The 19599-nt window shown below is 39.8% G+C and overlaps 1 protein-coding gene across 2 annotated transcripts in view; it reads left to right on the top strand.

The window, feature by feature from the left end:
* MBOAT1 (membrane bound O-acyltransferase domain containing 1) overlaps window positions 1-14760 on the top strand; it is a 115113-nt gene extending 100353 nt beyond the window's left edge. For both annotated transcript variants that reach the window (XM_025443533.2, XM_025443543.3), the window contains exons 9-13: window positions 149-252; window positions 2540-2604; window positions 4589-4721; window positions 7095-7246; window positions 13451-14760. In XM_025443533.2, coding sequence (XP_025299318.1) covers window positions 149-252; window positions 2540-2604; window positions 4589-4721; window positions 7095-7246; window positions 13451-13577 — 581 coding nt within the window. In that variant the 3' untranslated portion in view covers window positions 13578-14760. The remainder of the gene's footprint in view (window positions 1-148; window positions 253-2539; window positions 2605-4588; window positions 4722-7094; window positions 7247-13450) is intronic.
* The last annotated feature ends 4839 nt before the right edge of the window (window positions 14761-19599 follow it).

The raw sequence follows: 19599 nt of genomic DNA, 5'->3' as shown, positions 1-19599 counted from the left end.
CCGGATCCTTTTAGTTGTTTTGGTTTCTTTTCCAAGGAGAAACTACTCCCTGTCTCTCAATCTTAAAGCAAGACAGACATTTAATATCTTTTAAAACAGCAATGTGACTTTTGTTCCATATCCTAATATGTTGTTTTAAAAACCATAGCTGATGCAGTGAATAATGCAGCTGGCTTTGGGTTCAGTGGAGTGGATAAGAATGGAAATTTCTGTTGGGATCTGCTTTCTAACCTAAACATCTGGAAAATTGAGGTGAGTCTACTATGTTTTTGAATCAAGCCTCCATTATTGAATAATGGTGAATAAAGCAAATAGTGTGCTTTGAGTGCAGTATCCCTGGAAGCTCTTCCTCAGAGTGTCTGAGGGACAGCCATCAGGGAATGCCAGGTCCAGCAGCCTCCTGGACATTTTGCATCTTGGAATTTTTCCTGTTTTTTTTTTTTTTTTTTTTTTTTAAAGATACCTACTTTCTTGACAGTTGTAATGGTTCAAGAAATGACATGTAGAAATCTGAAAAAGAGCCAGGAAAATCGTTTTTGTTGTTTATATTCCTGTTCTCTCAACTAGAAAGTCCAGATGCCATTTTCTCTTGTTTCACATTCTCCTTTCTTCAATCAGGAATACAGACGGGGAGGCTCCTGTATTGAGATTTTAATATTGCAAGCCCTCTGTCATCCTTTTGAAACATTTCTAATCCATCTTATTTTAAGAAGAACTGTCACGACATAGAGCTTTTAGACCACTAGAATCAGTGTGGCTGTTTGTCTTCCACTCGCTTTGTTCTTGGACCACAGCTCTCAAGATGTCCTCATCTTCAGAGGTGGTCTCTTTGGGGCCACATCATTCTTGGTTTCCTTATATCATTAGCACTCGGAACTCATAGGAAGGCCCAGTCTTCGACCCTTTCCTCCTTGTTGCTGGGAGTAAAGTCATGGTTCTCAATATACAGAAGGGTTGGTTCTCTAGCCAGGTGACTCATATTTGCTGTTGGCTGTGGTTTCCCACCCACCACAGGGCAGGCAGGGTGCCAATGGAGAGCAAGTGAAGGAAATATGCATGTAGAGCAAGAAACAAGGGATGTGGAGACTGACCACCTGCTTCCCGTTAGGTGGACAGTAGGCCAAAAGGAGACATGGCAGATGTTCTCCACCTTCTTGATCCCTGAGACTTCTCTTCATCTTAAATGGATAAACTATAGCCTCCAGAGCCACTTTTCTCAATTTTAGAAAGCAGTGTGGATCATCTACAAGGTTCTCATGTCTATACAGATGATAATCCAAAAGAGTTAAAATGTGTTATAACTTTGCTCCCTTTTCCCACTCAAATTTTCTTCCTCAAAAGTCATGGACCACTGTTAGCTGCTTCAGAGCACTGTGGGCACATGTCCTTTAGAGTGGCTCCCCTTCCGTTTGGCTGCCCACCAGTACACCAAGACCTAGTCCTTTCACTGAGTATGTGGCCAGCGTGAAGGGCTAAGTTATTAAGTTATATCTTTATTATCAAAGAAAACCAGAAAGAGGGAGTTTGGATATTCAGTAGAGTTGATAGCAAAGAACTAAAGAAAACCAAGGACATCTGACTTAGTTAAGGTACATTGAAGCTGTGCATATAGCATTTTATTAGCCATAGAGAACATAAATAAAACCCCTTAGGGTTTTGAAATAAAAAGTCATAATACAATATCTATCTTCTATTTATAGCTCCATCCATCCCTCTATCCATCCCTCTATCCATCTCTCTATTATCTCTCTCCTTCCCTCCAAATGTACTAGTGTATGGCCTGAGATTTTCTTATGGTTAAAATAGAAAAAAAGTGGTACTTTCACCTTTTTTAGGAATTCTGGCTCTTGAATGTTTGCTTCATGCTTTCTACTACCAGCCTTTGATAAGACTTTTTTTTTTTTTTTTTTAATGAGAAAACCCAATTGATGGCTTAATTTAGAATCTCTCTTCCATAGTACCGGTGTCATTGCCAGTTGGGTGATGTCTGTTTTCTTTTTTGTATTGAGACCCCTTCATGCATGAAATCTCTCACTATTCTAAATACAACTGGAAGCATTTGAACCTGAGCAGCTATTTGTAGCATAACTCCACAAGACTGACCTAGTTTATAGATGGCCACATAGTGAACGATGACAAATTTAGGCTGAATCCAGAAAGGCCCTAAATTGACATGATTAAACTTTTCCTGTGGCAAACCCCTTTTTAGAGTGTTTAGTTTTAAAATTCAGATGACTTAAGTTTTTTTTTTTAACCAGAGTAGAAGAAAAACCTACAAGACATTCCCTCAATTTTCCTATCATTTGAAAATAAATCTTGAGGGAAATGAAGACTTTGTAAGCCAAGTCTTAGTGCAAAGTAAATCTTATAAATACCAGAAAATTTTACTGTGTAGGTTGGAACAGCTGATCTACTCTTGATGGAGTAGTCCCTATTGAAATAGCACATCTCATCTGCCGCCAGGGAAATTCTGGGGACGACTTTCCATTACTTGGGGTATTTTTAAAGCTAATGATAGGTGTTATTTTCTTCTTTCTAGACTGCCACAAGTTTCAAAATGTACTTAGAAAACTGGAATATTCAGACAGCTACTTGGCTAAAGCGGTAAGAAAAATAAGAATGACCTCATTACTCATGGCACTTGGATATGTTTAGATGGGAGTCACCAGATGAGCCGCAAGTCTGCCAGTAGTAATGTGTCATCTGACACTGTTGTTTTGTATTAACATCTATGCCCTGTAAATGGAAAAGTAGAAATACAGTGATGTGAGAAGGTCACTATGTACCATATTTTAGTGTATCACTGAATAGTGCCATTCCTGTGCAGCAGCCACTCATTTAGCTTTCATATCAATCCCATGAGATGTTGGTAGTTATCCCTATTTTACAGATGAGGAATGAGCACAGAGAGGTTATGTCACTTGTCCAAAGTCACACAGCTAATGCTTATCATGAATCCCAATAGACTGTCTCAAGAGCCAGGTTCTTAAACCTCTGTGTTGTGCCACCTCTTACCTAGAGAATACATTGCTCAATGTCAAGGAAGGTCAGTATCAGCATCGAATCACTGACGATCTCCATTTATCCCTAGCATTAAGAGCTTTATGGTACCCTAGACCTTTATGCTTTTAAACTTTGTGTTTTTTGTTCGTATTTCTCTATCCTTTTGTTTCCCTACACATTGCAAAATCGGAAACATTACTTAATATGGAACTAATAATATGCTATCTTTGAAGCAACAAATTCTAGCTAGTGAATATTCCTATCATATGAATGCAGGGAGAGTATGATTCTATCAGGCTGTAGATTATGTTTTTGACCCATAGCATTTTTCATCGGCCACAACATTGGGGTAAGAGACAATGTATTGTAACACCTCCGAAGTAAGCTCATGCACTGTTGTCTGAAAGTTGATCTGAACATGCAGTTTTAGAAAACTTGCACTTATTTTTGCTATTAATCTGATCAATAATTTTAGCATAAAACTCTATTTCTCTATATTGGGTAGTCCCAATGGATCAAAAATCCTACTATCTCCATTAGGAGTTTATGTTCTAAGATGACTGAACATATATGAGCACTTAATAAATGAAAAAATATTTTAAAATATCATTTTAGAAAATGAAATCTCTTATTTGTACAAAAAGATAGACACAGACACTAAGAAACAAATACCCGGGCAAACTACCCCATTTCAAAGAAACATTGCCAAGTGGCATCCCAGTCCTGTCTTTCTCTCCCCGAATGCATTCTCTTTCTTTGTATGAAATGGGAGCCATAATCCTTAGTTTGGGTTCAAATCCATTACTTTTGACAACCTATGCAGAGCTAGATTAGTGTTAACTATTTGAATTCCTATCTTTTTATTTGGGTCCTCTTGTTTAGTACACCACATAGTGGCTTCCTTATAGTGCCACTGGTGATTTGTAGATTGAATTTAGTAAAACAACAAGAGTCAAAGATCTCCAAGGTATTTGAGGACAATTGCTACATCCTTACAATATCAGTTTTTCAAGCAAATTCATGGAATGAAATCCAACGGACACCGTAAAAGCTGAAAATTCATATAGTTGACACACTGATTTTGCACTGGAGTCATTGCCACAATAGATGAAAGGGTTTGCAGCGTTGGCTAGTCAGGTGGCATAGGGGCCATGTTGGAAAGAATTACTTTTGACTAAATGAGGATATCTGCTTCTAAAGATGCTATCTTAATATTAAAATTTGTAGTGCCAGTGGCACCTATCCATAAATTTTCTGGTAAATTAGGGTATTGGTGGAGTAAGCTTCTCCAAGGCAGGAACTATTACTGCATAGAGTGACCACTTGGACTTTTTTAGATGTAGTATGATGGGGTCTAGATCATTTCATTCCATGCAGGTTAAAACTTCATATCCTTCTCCCCAGATGACTGTGAATTGCCTGTCTGGTAGCATTCAGGACATGGAGTTTAGGCAGCTAGGGTTGCATTCAAAGTCCCTGATAGGGAATTGATGAGATGATTTTTGCATGGTCTGAAGACACAAGTGTAGGTAAACGTTTCTGCTATGTTTCACCTGTGACTCATTGCATCTTCCTCTCTTCACAGAGTATGCTATGAACGGGTTCCATGGTACCCCACGGTGCTAACCTTCTTCCTGTCTGCCTTGTGGCATGGTGTCTACCCTGGATACTATTTTACTTTCTTAACTGGAATCCTTGTCACAGTAGCAGCCAGAACAGTAAGCTTCTTTTGGTTGTAGGATCTTTTCCTTTATAATCTGATGCCTCTATGTTTGTTGTGTTCTGATCCTATTAGGAGGTGGTGGAGTTGGGAGTGAAAAATCCAACAGAAGTCTTCCTATTAGAGAAATACTTCAATATATAGCAATTTTGAGCCATAAAATGATGAACTATTTTCATGTTATTTACAGATGTTTTGGCAAAACAAAAGAAATTTTAGGAGTAATGAACATTGAATACTTTAGAAGAGTAAAACTTTTTAAAGATTTATTTTAGAGAGAGAGTACATACATGAATGGGGGAAGGGGCAGAGGGAAAGCAGACTCCCTGCTGAGCACAGAGGCCAAATATGTGGGGGCTTGATCCCTTGACCCTGAGATCAAGACCTGAGCCCAAACCAAGAGTCAAATGCTCAACTGACTGAGCCCCAGGCACCCCATCTCTGCGGCTGAAAACATGTTTAATCATTACACAGAGAGTCTACCAATACAGATGAGTAATTGACTAATTGAGGCTCATAGGCTTCATTCTGCTTATATTCAATTTCTCATTTCATTATCCTAAGTTTAGAAATAATTCACAAAGTCTGTGCAGCCAGTAAAATTGCAGTCACAGAAACTGTGGGGTTAGAGACTGCTCTAACTTTTCATGTTCTCATGCCTGATCTGGTAAATTAGTCTGTGTAAAATTCTCTGTGAATTTTAGAAATTTGGTTCTCGGGACACCTGGGTGGCTCAGTGGTTAAGTGACTGCCTTCAGCTCAGGGCATGATCCTGGGTCTGGGGACTGAGTCTTGGCATCAGGCTCCCTGTGAGGAGCCTGCTTCTCCTTCTGTCTGTGTCTCTGCCTCTCTCTCTGTATGACTCATGAATGAATAAATAGAAAAAAAATTTTTTTTAAAGAAATTTGGTTCTCTAGGTTTTTGGGGTAGACTTCAGTTTGTCTTCAAGTGTTCCTGGTTGTAGAGCAGGATGATAAAGAAAGAAAAAATATGCCTGTCCTTAATGAGTGAGATGAACATGTATGTAAATAATTGCAATTTAGCATGCTCTGATTGTCAGATGGAGTTTGGTATTTGATTTAATTGCAGTCTTTGATAACGATTGGGGCCTTTGTTATTCAGGTGCCAGGAATTTTTTCTGGTATTTGCCAAACAGTATTTTGGATGTAAACTTAGGAGCCCCAACAGAGCTATTCACTCATTTTTTTTTCCACTCATTCTTTAATTCATGTATTCCATGAATATTTCAGGAGCCCTCCTTATGTGCCAGTTTGTGTTCTAGTCATTGGGATACCACAGTGAATAGGAGTCCCTTCCCCACAGAATCTCTGTTTTAGTTAGGTGAATGTTTGTTGGAATATATGTGTGAACAAGAATGATAATTGATCACTACTCATACTGCTTAGTATACTTTTAAAGTAAAGTATATATTATATATGGAAAATAACACATTTTCTTTTCTCCCATTCATATTCCTACTTAGATTAGAAAAGAAAAGTAAAGAACAAATGGCCAGGACAAACTAAGACAAAGACCAGAATTTTGTTTCTTAAAATATCCAGAGTATTATTCCTTAAAATGTCTTTAGCTCTGTGATCTCAGCTGGTATAAAACCACTGATTTATATAAAGCCTTTCTTTAGTAGAACAGTGTTCCCAGGAGAATGAACTCGGTAATGAAATACCTTATGGGTTTTCTGATACCACTCAAGTTCCTCCATTGGATGGAGCTCTGGCTCACCCTTGAACTCAAGGCCCAGAAGGTGTTTTTAGCATACGAAGGCAGCCTTGGGAAGCCTAACCTGCACTGGGGCTCACCTCCCTCTAAGCAAGCCACTGTTTCAGCTGTGCCTTTGTTTCTTGGAGCTGGGAATTGGGTGTCTTTCTGGAGGCAAATCTAGTCCCAGTATGACAAAAGACCTATAAATTAATTATGGAAAAGCTAACTTTTTCATAATTAACTTAAAATTATATCAGGTTAATATTTACTGGCAAAAAATCACTGGAATAAGATTTTTGATGCATTACTAAATGACAAAAACAGTCTAGAAAATAAATCCATGCCATCAGTGAAAATACGAATATGGTTATGTATGAATAGAGAAAGGCTAGGAAGGATATGTACCAAGTTTATAAACCTCTCCCTTTGTCTGGGAGATGTCAAAAAATAAATTCTTTCTTTGCTTAGTTCTTTGTTCTTTGAACATTTGTCTACAGTGAACATAAATATATATCTTTATAATAATAAAAACCACAATGGTACTTTTAATCATTGATATTCCTGAAGTATACTGCCTGCATGCACAGAATAAAAGTTGTTTTTATTTTTCATACTTTCTCCTGCCCCTGGCTTTGCCTTCCTTTGCTCGCAGGTGAGGAACAACTACAGACATTGCTTCCTTTCCTCCAGAGCCCTCAAGGTTGTGTATGATGTGGTCACCTGGGCAGTCACTCAGCTGGCTGTCTCTTACACAGTTGCACCCTTTGTCCTGTTGGCAGTTGAGCCAACCATCAGCTTATACAAGTAAGTTTCCATTGTTCTCAATTGCTGTTTTGTAAACTGGTCTGTTTTCTCTGTGTTTGACTCAGGAGTTGGTAAACTGAGTCACTCAGTATTAAGAATTTCTAAATACAGCTTCGATATGTAAACTATGAGTCACTCAGTATTAAGAATTTCTAAATACAGCCCATAGAAAGCTCTGGGAGGAAATGGTTATCCTAGGGATCCCAACAAACATATAACCATACATCTGAGCAAAATTGACAGGAAGCCTTTCAGACATCCCTAATGTAATTAAGGGATGCTGTGACCGTGAAGTTTGCAGCAATCTGTCTGGGATATCAACTCAGAGGATGAATGTGGGGTTATGTTGGAGTCTTGGGGAGCATTCTGACAGCAGGACAGAAATGGGCAGGAGCTGGGTGGGATGACCTGAGGGGTCTGCAGGGGGAGCCTGGGGTGCTAGTGCGATGGTAGCACTGGTGGTGCACATGGGGGATTGATGGTTTGAGCTGCGGGATGGAGGAAAAAGATGGCTCACACCAGAAACAAGAGACCTTTAAGGAAGGAGTGTCCGGCTTTTGTATTCAACCCCCAGTGGTCCTGATGAACTCTAAACCGATTCTTGCTTAACTTTTATTATTTCACCCAGATTGATTTAGTATTTTTCTACTGTTGTCAACTGGTTTGTGACCTGGGGCAAATAATTAACCTCTCTTAACTGGCTTTTCTCACCTGTAAGTGAAGTTTAAGAATATACTCTATCACAAAAGACTGTTTTTTGGATTGGAATGAAATAAATGTGCAAAGGGCTTAGCCTTATGCCTGGCATATAATCTGTACTTAATAAAGGCTGACTTGGTATTGTTCAGTGCTTGCACAGGTTTTGGTAGATTGATTTTGGAGCATAGCTCAGACTTCAAAATAAATGCAAACATGTCCCATTTTAAGTGGGGATTTCTGGGTAGTTGTTGCACTGGTCAAATGATCAAAGTAGCTTTTACTACTCAATACACAGATAGCAAGGTCTATAAGTAGAGAGATCCCCTCCCCCTTTCTGCACCCCCCTCCCCCCACCAACCACCCTGTGGGTCATAGGGTCATAGGAAAAGAAGTGGAGGGAAGTGTGTGATACCTGTGAAGTCAGTTTCTGTACTACCTGTTAGGTCATAGGTGTTCTGTCAGTATAGCATGGAAGTTGAGCTGGTTTATATACCAATGTTTCTAGATGTGGGTTGCCAGAATAGTGGGAAAGAATTAGAATCTTCAGCAGAAGAATCCTCAGTGCAGGTCCTACAGTCCTAGGAGCACAGACCTGTTAAGTTCTAGAGTAAGAGTACTGAAATTGAGTGCCCCTTCCCCGAGCTCCCTCTTCTGAAAGGCGCCCCCTCCCTCTTCCCCCACCTGCTCCGCCCTGGATTCCTGGATTGCTGCTTTCCCTCCTTAGCTGGTTTCCCTCCACCTTGTCCAGCCTCAGGGCAGGCCCACCTGCACACAGTGCCTTCTTTCCCCTTCTCTCTGGGCCAATATTTGCCCCTTCTGGTCTTTTATATTACTCACAGTAAGCTACTGTGCCTGGCTTAGGTGCTAATTGTTTTTGTTACAGTCTCACAGGTTATGAGTTGTCTGCTTCTGACATGAACCCCCCCCAATACCTCCGTATGCCCCAGTATTTTAAATGCATGATACTGCCAAATGCCAGATTCCCCCACCACCAAGAATGTATGTATCACATTATATCAGAAATGCCTGCATTCAACTCAAAACCACTTAATACCTTCCATTTGCTGGGTACTGTCCTAGAAGCTGGGGATAAGATGGTAAGAAAAATATGGAAAAAAATATGGAAATCAGTCCTGGTACTCTGGAAGGGATAGCTTGTTGGAGGAGACAGGTGTTAATGGGCAAATTTATAAATATGTGCACTGAGATCGTACTCTGAGTGAATGGTACAAAGACTTATGAGAGCAGGTAGCAGGATCTGACTCATACTGGACATTCAGGGCAGCTTTTGGGTGAGAGTGGCCTCTGGGCTAGGATGTGGAAGCTGTAGTGGGGGAGTGAAACAGGCATAGTGTGTGTGAGGATGGAGGGTGGTGGGCAAGGTGGGGCATTCTGAACTGTGCTCCAGACACAGGAAACAGCATAGAAAAGGCCCCCTGGGCTACGAGGAGGTCTGTGCACTGAAGCCCCAAGTAATGAGTGTTGCAGAACGTAGAACCTGTGGTAGATAGCAGTGGGCTGAGGAGAGAAAGAAGTAGGTATCAGTATCCCCATTTATCATATGATGAAGTGGAAGCTCAGAGAGGCTAATTGAACAAAACTCACACAGCTAGACCTGACTTTCGGACCCAGAATTCCTTTACAGCAAGAACAGTAATGCAGTCACTAAACATTTCTTTAGGAGAAGCTACTTAGGAAGAATGTTACTGGTGGAGGATCATGCTAAATAGTGATTTGTTTAAGATAACATGCATTTAACTGACTAAAGTATGCTGATCCCTACACTCTGGTAACTATTAGATTTACCAACCCAGATTACCCAAGTAGATTTTCATTTCATTTCAAACACAATCATTCCCTATCCAGATCAGCTCTGTCCAGTAGAAGTGTTTGCCATGAGAGGAATGCCATCCAGTTGTGTTAGCCATCAGCACATGTGGCCATGGAGCATTTGAAATGTGGCTAGTGTGACTAAGGAACTGAATTTTTAATTTTATCAATTTATTCAATTGAATTTTTCGTCAATTTAATTTTATCAATTTTTAATCAATTTGAATTTTAAGAGTCACATGTTGCCAAAGGTGAATCCTACATTGCATCTCAAAAGGTGTTTTTAGTATCTCTTAAGAGATTCACTGAATCTGATGAAAGAAATGAGAATTGAATCCTCTTTTAATGGAGATGGGTCTGGTTATATTCTAGATCTGTTCCTCACTTGGGGCTACTTTCTGTAACTGGAAATGAATGGCAGGTGTGTGCAAATCCACTTCTCAGCACATCCTTCACTGCTTAACGTTTAAATTTCAGACATGGTTTATTTTTAAGTGTAGTCAGTTTTCCATCTACAGTGAGACTTCCTAACTTTAAATTCCTGTCTAGGGGGATCCCTGGGTGGCTCAGTGGTTTAGCGCCTGCCTTCGGCCTAGGGCATGATCCTTGAGTCCCGGGATCGAGTCCCATGTCAGGCTCCACACAGGGACTCTGCCTCTCTCTCTCTCTCTCTCTGTGTGTCTCTCATGAATAAATAAATAAAATCTTTTAAAAAATAAATTCCTGTCTAATCTTCTTTAAGTTGTAAATGAGTCCCAAGTGAAAAATGAAAGAATTTGTCTTAGCTCAGGATGCTAGGACTGAGTACAGACTGAGTGAGTTCAACAACAGACATTTCTCACAGTTGAGGCTGGGAAGTCCATGATCAAGATGCCAGCAGATTTGGTTTTTGGTGAAAGTTCTCTTCTTGGTTTACGGAAGACTGCCTTCTTGCAGTTTCTTCACCTGGCAGAGAGATAGAGACATATATAGGAGAATATAGGAGAGACAGAGACAGAGGGACAGCTCCCACTCTGTTTTCTCTTTATCTTCTTATAAAGGCACTAATCTCATCATGGGGACCCCACCCCAACCAGATTACCTACCAAAGCTCCACTTCTTCAAATTCCATCATGTGGGAAGTTAGGGCTTCAACACATGAATTGGGGGTTGGGGTACAAATGTAGTCCATAGCAGAACCTTTCTGTGAACTCATTTTGAAAAGCAAATCCATATGTGTTAATTTGTCTTTTTTTTTTTTTAATTTTTATTTATTTATGATAGTCACAGAGAGAGAGAGAGAGGCAGAGACACAGGCAGAGGGAGAAGCAGGCTCCATGCACCAGGAGCCCGACGTGGGATTCGATCCCGGGTCTCCAGGATCGCGCCCTGGGCCAAAGGCAGGCGCTAAACCGCTGCGCCACCCAGGGATCCCAATTTGTCTTTAAATAGATGACCCTTTTTTGTTTTTAAGATTTTATTTATTTATACATGAGAGACACAGATCGAGAGAGAGAGAGAGAGAGAGAGAGAAAGGCAGGCAGAGACACAGGCAGAGGGAGAAGCAGGCTCCACACAGGGAGCCTGATGCGGGACTCAATCTCGGGACTCCAGAATCATGCCCTGGGCCAAAGGCAGGTGCTAAACCACTAAGCCACCCAGGGATCCCAAGGATGTTAGAATTTGAACAAAGTCCTTGAGAGTAGGAACTATGCCTCATTCATCTATGTATCCAGGGTACCCAGTGTGCTCAATAAATGTTGAGTTTTTCCATAATAGAAAAATGAAATAGTTGTTAAAATTTTAGAAAATGTGGCATGTCAGAATAGCTTTCTAAACTTTGCCAGGGGATTGAAATATTTTTCCCTTGACTCCCAAAATATTTGGTTTTAATCCACATAATTGTTCCAGTGTAAATATGGCCATCTTTCAAAGGTTATGGCAAATGCAAGACAAAGTATATTTTAGGTGTACAGCTTTTAAAATCTTTGGCTGGGGTGCCTGTTGAGAACCCTAGTTTACACCTTGAGCTGGTATTTTTTTTTAAAGATTTATTTATTCGAGAAACAGAGAGGCAGAGGCAGAAGCAGGCTCCATGCAGGAAGCCTGACGTGGGACTCAATCCCCGGTCTCCAGGATCACACCTGGGCTGAAGGTGGTGCTAAACCACTGAGCCACCCGGGCTGCCTGAGCTGCCTGAGCTGGTGTTTCTGTCCGTAGAACTCTTTCATGCTCAAGTGTTCTGGTTTTGACAATAAATGAGTTGCTCACTTGCCTGGGGCTGGATAAATTATAGGGGTTCCCTATCCCCAGTTTTACCTTCCATGGTTTCAGTTACACACACTCAGTTGCTCTCCAGAAACAGATGATCCTCCTTCTGATGTATATGGTCAGAAGGCCAGTAGTAGTCTAATGCTTCTAGTGTAATCATCTCCCATCATCATAAGAAGGGTGGGGATAGTACTGTTGGACTGTATTTTGAGAGAGAAGAGACCACATTCTCATAACTTATTACAGTGGTTAATATGGTTATAATTGTTGTATTATTTATTGTTAATCTCTTACTGTGCCTAGTTTATAAACTATATCATAGATAGGTATATAGAGGAAAAAACAGCATATATTGGGCTCGGTATTATCTGCAGTTTCAGACATCCACTTGCAGGTTTTGGAACATGCCCTACAGCCAAGGGGTGGAGGACACGTACCCTTACTCCTGTATACTTGTCTTGTTTCCCATTCCCCTGAAAAAAGAGATGGAGGCTTTGCCTTTTTGTAAATCCCAGTTTAATGCTTTGTACAACCTAAGCAGTAAATACTTACTGAAAGAATGAATGAAAATGTGTTTGTTGCTGTTAGAAGTCTTGACTATTCTGTAGACATGTTCAGGGACGTTTAGGGGATATGAAAATTATCTGATTCTAATGTGTCTGACGTGATCACAGAAGCTGAGAATGATACATGAATCCATTGTGGTTTTTTTTCCTCCTCTTAACATTATTTTCCTTTGATCTTCAAAGAGCATTGGAGAAAGTTTAAGTCCAGCCTTTCCAAAAGGATACAGAACAATTGTACAAATGTGAGCTGTTTCTAATTACTTGCATTTCCAGATATGCCCAGTATTTATTGTCTACATTGTGCTCAGCATGTTGAATACCACATTTACGCAATAAAAGTCCACAGACTCAAAAGCAACACTTGTTTCTTATTAATTTGGATGAAAGCTGTTTTCAGAGTTGTGGAGTAGGTTTTGAAAATCTGAATTCTTCTGGCTCCTAACACACACAAGAAGAACCCCTTATACTTGAGTACATTGGCTAAAGTTGCATATGTATCTAGGGAACAGAGTATAAGGTTTGGATTTTCCTATGTGTCCTTACATTTTGAATAGTAGGAGTTTCTGGCTCTCATGGGATTAATGTTCTCAGTCTGCTTATGGCAGTACTGTGTGTCTATCTGCAGATGGGCTGATGGGTTTACTCTACCCAGTCCTGTGGTTTTAGTCTATCTCTGGCCTGCTCACCTCCTGGGGGTGTCTGTGGGGTGGACTGAGGCAAGCCTGAGTAAAAACACATCTGCTTCTGCCAAAAGCAGTGCCTTTAGTTGCTGGACTGTAGATGATATAATCACATCCATGAAACATTTCCTATTGGTATCCTTGTGTGAAATATAATTTTTGTGTATGTTTTATTCCAGGTCCATGTACTTTTATTTACATATCATAAGTCTCCTGATAATACTATTTCTGCCAATCAAACCACATGCTCATATTCAGAGGCAGCCTCAGACTCTGAACTCCGTTAATAAGAAAAAAAAAGACTGATACCTCCAAGGAAGCTGAGCAAGTAAAACTGCAAAATGTCAGAAAGATGAGATCAAAGGCTCAAAGGTTTGCCAGGGACTTAGAAGTGATGTTTACATGCATTTTTTTTAAGTGCAGGGAGTATTTTATAAGGCCTTTTATAGGATGAAGTCAGCCACGTCCAGTTGATTTAATATTTCCTAGGATATTTGAATGGCATGGAGGTGTGTGGAGAATGAGCCAGTGCTGCAAAGACAGTCCATTCTGGGCTGCTGGGTCCTTGCTTTTCTAGCATGATTTCCAGCCTCTGGAACCTGTGCATCTGCTCCAAAAGGCAGAAGGTTGTTGCTGACGGGGTTTGTCTTCCAGAACATACCCAGATACAGTTTTTCCTTGGGAAGCCTCAGAACTTTGACCACAGTAACTATGTGGAAGACCATGGAGGAGAGGGATCCTGCAAAGAGGAGCCAGGAGGACTTGCTGTGAACACTTGAATGGATTGAAGGTCAGGCATGCCCTAAAGTAGGCTGGATTTTTTTTTTCCAGGGATAGAACTCTTCCCTTTTTTCTTTGAACTGAGCCAAGATTGGAAATCAGAAAGTCTCCTGTACACAGACACCAGGAGTCTAGGAAAGCCTACTATTTTCCATTCCACATGCTCCATCTGCTTGCCCAGGGATGACCCTGAGAAAACACCCAAATGTTTGCATCATCAAAGGCAGCAGAATGTCTTTTAAATAAGCCATTAAAAAAAAGAAAGTAATTTAAAGTTATATAGAAGCCTGATAAGAAGCAATAGGCTCCCCTCATTCCATAGAAGTGTTAATGATCATGGCTATGATGCGCATGTGGGCAGATTTTCACTTTTCTGATTTTGCAGCTGATTAAATCTGACTGTTTTAGTTGAATCATCATATTGGAAAGCAGAAATTGAAAACCATCTTCTATCTTTGTTATGAATGTGCTGTGGTTCCTTTCAGGGACTTCTATTGGTTAATATTCTATGTGGGAGAAAGAAACATGGTATTAAATATGCAAGATAATAATGATGATGCTGATAATAAATTATATGTTACAATGGTGTGCCCTCAAATAAATGCCTTGGGAGGAGAGAATTTGTTCAAATCAGATGGTCAAAACTTGGTTTCATATTGAATGAATACTAAATGAATGTTTCTCTATAAAGGAAATATTTCTGAACAGACGAATTAGTTTTTTTGTTTCTGTGAGTAGAGACTTGGAATTATGAAGCACATGTGTATATTTGTGTGTTTCTCTAGGTTTTAACAAACTTTGTTTAAAATTTGAGCATTTATAACATTTTCAATTTATCCTTCTCCTGTCAGGCACTTGAATGGTTTTGGTTTTTGGTTTGATTTCCTATCTTCATTCCCAATTTTACAGGTAGGCTTAAACCCCCTTTTACAGATGAGGAAACAGAAAATCAGTGGGATGTTTGCTAACTGTCCCCACAGTCCCAAAGTAAGTGAAAAAGCAGAGATTAAAATCCACGGTAGTCCCAAGAGAGCTGTTGGCAGTTGGTATTTCCATGAGGTATCCTGCTGCTGCTTCTCTTAGGACAAAAAAATGTGAAGTGATGTGCTTGTCCCTTGAAGAGTTTTATGATGCTAGAGAAGAATACCAGAATCTGAACTCTAGGCCTTATGTAAGGTAATGGAAGTTAAAAAGTAGCACATTTTGGCCAGTGTTTGAGGCTCACCCCAATTTAACAAGGTAACCTTGGGGGCAATCCTACCTGTCTGGTCCATGAGGGATGTTATGGGAGAGGAGATATAGGTGCTTAAAATCTGTCTGGGTCTTTTTCCAACAGGAACATTTCGAGGCTCAAGACCAAGAAAAATGCACACTAGTAAGAATGGTACATATCACCAGGAGCACAAAGAATATTGAGTAATCCATGTTATAGTGAAATCTTTGAACTTGCAATATGATTTATAATCAGGCTTCACTGTACTTAAATATCTTCATTTTTTTAAAAGATTTTATTTATTTGACAGTGTGTGAGCACAAGCAGGGGGAGTGGCAAGCAGAGGGAGAGGGAGAAACAGACTCCCCACTGAGCAGAGAGCCCCACATGGGGCTTGATCCCAGGTCCCTGGGATCATGACCTGAACTGAAGGCAAACGCTTAAAATGATTGAGCCACCCAGATGCTGCTAAACATCTTCATTTCTGAGAGAAGAATTTTGGTAGAGATTATCACTAAGAGAGGTTATCACTAGGGTGATCAACTGTCCTGTCATGCTAATGACTCTGCTGACTCTACTCTTCAGTCCTGAGAAACATGGACCATAGGTCCCTTTAGTGTCTGCTAAGAATTCATTACAGAATGGAGTCAAAGTGAAGCCTTTGCATTCTGGGCTTATAAATGTTATATGTCAGACAGTGCTGGGCCCTTAGCACATTTTTCTTATTGCAGGGTTTTATTCAGTGCAGGCGTGCTTCTTTTTGTGCACTTCACTTTGTTGTGCTTTGCAGGTACTGCATTTGTTACAAATCAAAGGTTCATGGCAACCATATGTCAAGCAAGTCTACCGGCACCATTTTTCCGACACCATTTTTTACTTATGTCTGTCAGATTTCAGTAATTCTCACAGTATTTCAGACTTTTTAATTATTTTAGGATGCCATGAAGCTCACCCAGATAAGACAAGGAACTTAGCTGAGAAGTGTGTGTGTTCTGACTGTTCCAACCAGCTGTTCTCCATCTCTCTCTCCCTCTTCTCAGGCCTCCTTATTTCCCAAGACACAAAAATACTGAGACTAGGCCCATTAATCACCCTACAAGGGCCTCCAAGCATTCAAGTAAGAGTAATAATCACACATCTATCACTGTAAATTAAAAGCTAGGAATGATTAAGCTCAGCGAGGAAGGCATGCTGAAAACTGAGATAGGCTGAAAGCTAGGCCTCTTGCACCAAACAGCCAACTTGAATGCAAACGACAAGTTCTTGAAGGAAATGAAAAGTGCTATTCTAGTGAACAAGATAAGAAAGCAAAAGTCTTACTGCTGTTATGGAGACAGTTTTAGTGGTCTGGAGACAGTTTTAGTGGTCTGGAGAAATCAAATCAACCATAGCTTCCACTTAAGCCAAAGCCTAATCCAGAGCAAGGTCCTAGCTCTCTTCAATTCTGTAAAGGCTGAGAGAGGTGAGGAAGCTACAGAGGGAAAGTCTGAAGCTAATAGACATTGGTTCTTGAGGTTTAAGGAAAGCAGCTGTCTCCATAACAGAAAAGGGCAGAGTAAAGCAGCAAGTGCTGATGTAGAAGCTGGAGCAAGTTTTCCAGAAGACCTAGCTGAGAGAGCTCATGAAGGTGGCTTCCCTAAACAACAGATTTTCAATTTAGTTGAAACACCCTTCTATTGGAAGAAGATGCCATCCAGGATTTTCATAACTGCAAAGGAGAAGTTAATGTCTGCCTTCAAAGGACAGGCTGACTCTCCTGTTAGGGGCTGATGAAGCTGCTGACTTACTTGTAGCCAATGCTCATTTACCATTCTGAAAGTCCTAGGGCCCTTAAGAATGATGCTAGATCTACCCTGCCTGTGCTCTATAAACAGAACAACAGAGCCTGGATGACAGCACATATTCACAGCATGGTTTCCTGAACATTTTAAGCCCACTGTTGAGACCTATAGCTCAGGAAAAAAGATTCCTTTCAAAACATGATTGCATAGCACACACCAGGACACCCCTGATTGGCACTCACTACAGCTTTAGCCTTCTCACCAAGGTGACACAGACACAAAGCACCACGGAACAATCCAGGCCCATCTGAAAGGAAAAAGAAAAAAAAAAAAAAAACCTCTACAACCAAGAATATTCTACCTGGCAAGGTTATTCAGAATTGAAGGACAGAATTTCATATACAAGAATTTAAAATGTTCATCACCACGAAACTGGCCTACGAGAACAGTTAAAGTGGAAAATATAACTAAAAACATGTAAAATGGGACAACATATACATAAAATGTGAAAAGGGGAATAAAAAAGTTCTTTTAGAATGTGTTCAAACTTAATAGTGACCATCAACTTAATATAAAGTGCTATATACTTAGGCTGTTACATGTGAACCACATAGTAACCACAAACCCAAAACCTATAATATATATATATATATATATATATATATATATATATATATACAAAAAATAAAGAAGTAGAAGTATAACACTCTATAAAGTCACCAATCATAATGAAAGAGAACAAGAAACAGGAAAACTGCAAAAAATGACCAGAAAACAATGACCAAATGGCAATAAGCACATACCTATCAATAAATACTTTATTTATTTATTTATTTATTTATTTATATTTATTTAATAATTACTTTAAATGTAAATGGTCCACTTAAAAGACAAAGGGTGGTTGAAAGATTAAAAAAAAAAACCAAGACACATCCATATGCTGCCAATAAGAGCCTCACTTCAGTTCTAAAGACACATACAAACTGAAAGGAAAGCCCTCCCCACAAAAAAAAAAAAAAATTCCATGCAAATGGAAGAAAAAAACCCACAATGTGCAATCCTTATATCAGAAAATATGGATTTTAAAACAAAGACTGGGGACACCTGGGTGGCTCAGCAGTAGAGTATCTGCCTTCAGCTCAGATTGTGATCCTGGGGTCCAGGGATCAAGTCCTGTGTTGAGTTCCCTGCAGGGAGCCTGCTTCTCTCTCTATGTCTCTGCCTCTCTCTGTCTCTCATAAATACATACATACATACATACATACGTACATACATACTCTAATGAGTGACCATGAAGGACATTACATAATGATACAAGGATCAATCCAACAAGAGGATATAACAATGTGAATATTCATGCACCCAACATGGGAGCACTTACATACATAAAACAAATATTAATAGACATAAAGGGAGAAACTGACAGTAAGGGACAGTTAACACCTCACTTGAATCAATGGTTAGATCATCCAGGCAGAAAAGGAAAAGGAAATAGTATCTTTGAGTGAAATATTAGACCACATGGACTTAACAGATATATGCAGAACATTCCATACAAAACCAACAGAATACACATTCAAGTGCATATGCAACATTCTCCAGGATAGATCACGTTAGGCTACAAAGGAAGTCTTAATAAATTTGAAAAGGTTGAAATTATATTCATTTTTTTCTGATCACAATGGGTTGAAACTAGAAATCAATCATGAAAATAAAACTGGAAATAATACAATCACGAATCTAAACAACATGCTACTAATGTCCAATGGGCCAATGAAATCAAAGAGGAAGTAAAAAAAAAAATAGAGACAAATGGAAATGAAAACATAATGGCCAAAATCTTTGGGACACAACCAAAGCAGTTTTAAAAGGGTAATTTAGGGGCACTTGTGTGGCTCAGTCAGTAGAGTGTCCTGCTCTTGATTTCAGCTCAGGTCATGATCTCAGGATCCTGGGATTGAGCCCCAAATTGGGCTCCACACTCAGGTGGAGTCTACTATAGGATTCTCTCCCCCTGCTGTTTCTTTCTCCCTATGCCCCTTACCCACCTGCCCTTTCTTTCTTCTTTCTTTCTTTCTTTCTTTCTTTCTTTTTCTTTCTTTCTTTCTTTCTTCTTTCTTTCTTTCTTTCTTTCTTTCTTTCTTTCTTTCTTTCTTTCTTTCTTTCTTTCTTTCTTCTCTTTCTTTCTTTCTTTCTTCTTTCTTTCTTTCTTTCTTTCTTTCTTTCTTTCTTTCTTCTTCTTTCTCTCTCTCTCTTTCTTTCTTTCTTTCTCTCATTCATTCATTCATTCATTCTTATCTCTCTAAAATAAAAGTCTTTAAAAGGAAATTTAGGGCAGCCCTGGTGGCTGAGCTGTTTAGCACCGCCTCCAGCCCAGGGCGTGATCCTGGAGACCCTGGATCGAGTCGGGCTCCCTGCATGGAGCCTGCTTCTCCCTCTGCCTGTGTCTCTCTTTCTGTCTCTAATAAATAAAAAAAATTTTTTTTAAAAAAGGAAATTTATACAGGTCTACCTCAAGAAACAAGAAAAATGTCAAACAATCCACCTAACACCT

The sequence above is a fragment of the Canis lupus genome, chromosome 35 (assembly GCF_003254725.2).
Source record: "Canis lupus dingo isolate Sandy chromosome 35, ASM325472v2, whole genome shotgun sequence".
NCBI lineage: Eukaryota > Metazoa > Chordata > Mammalia > Carnivora > Canidae > Canis > Canis lupus.
The sequence above is the reverse complement of the archived record's forward strand: the minus strand, read 5'-3'. Positions and strand labels throughout refer to the sequence as shown.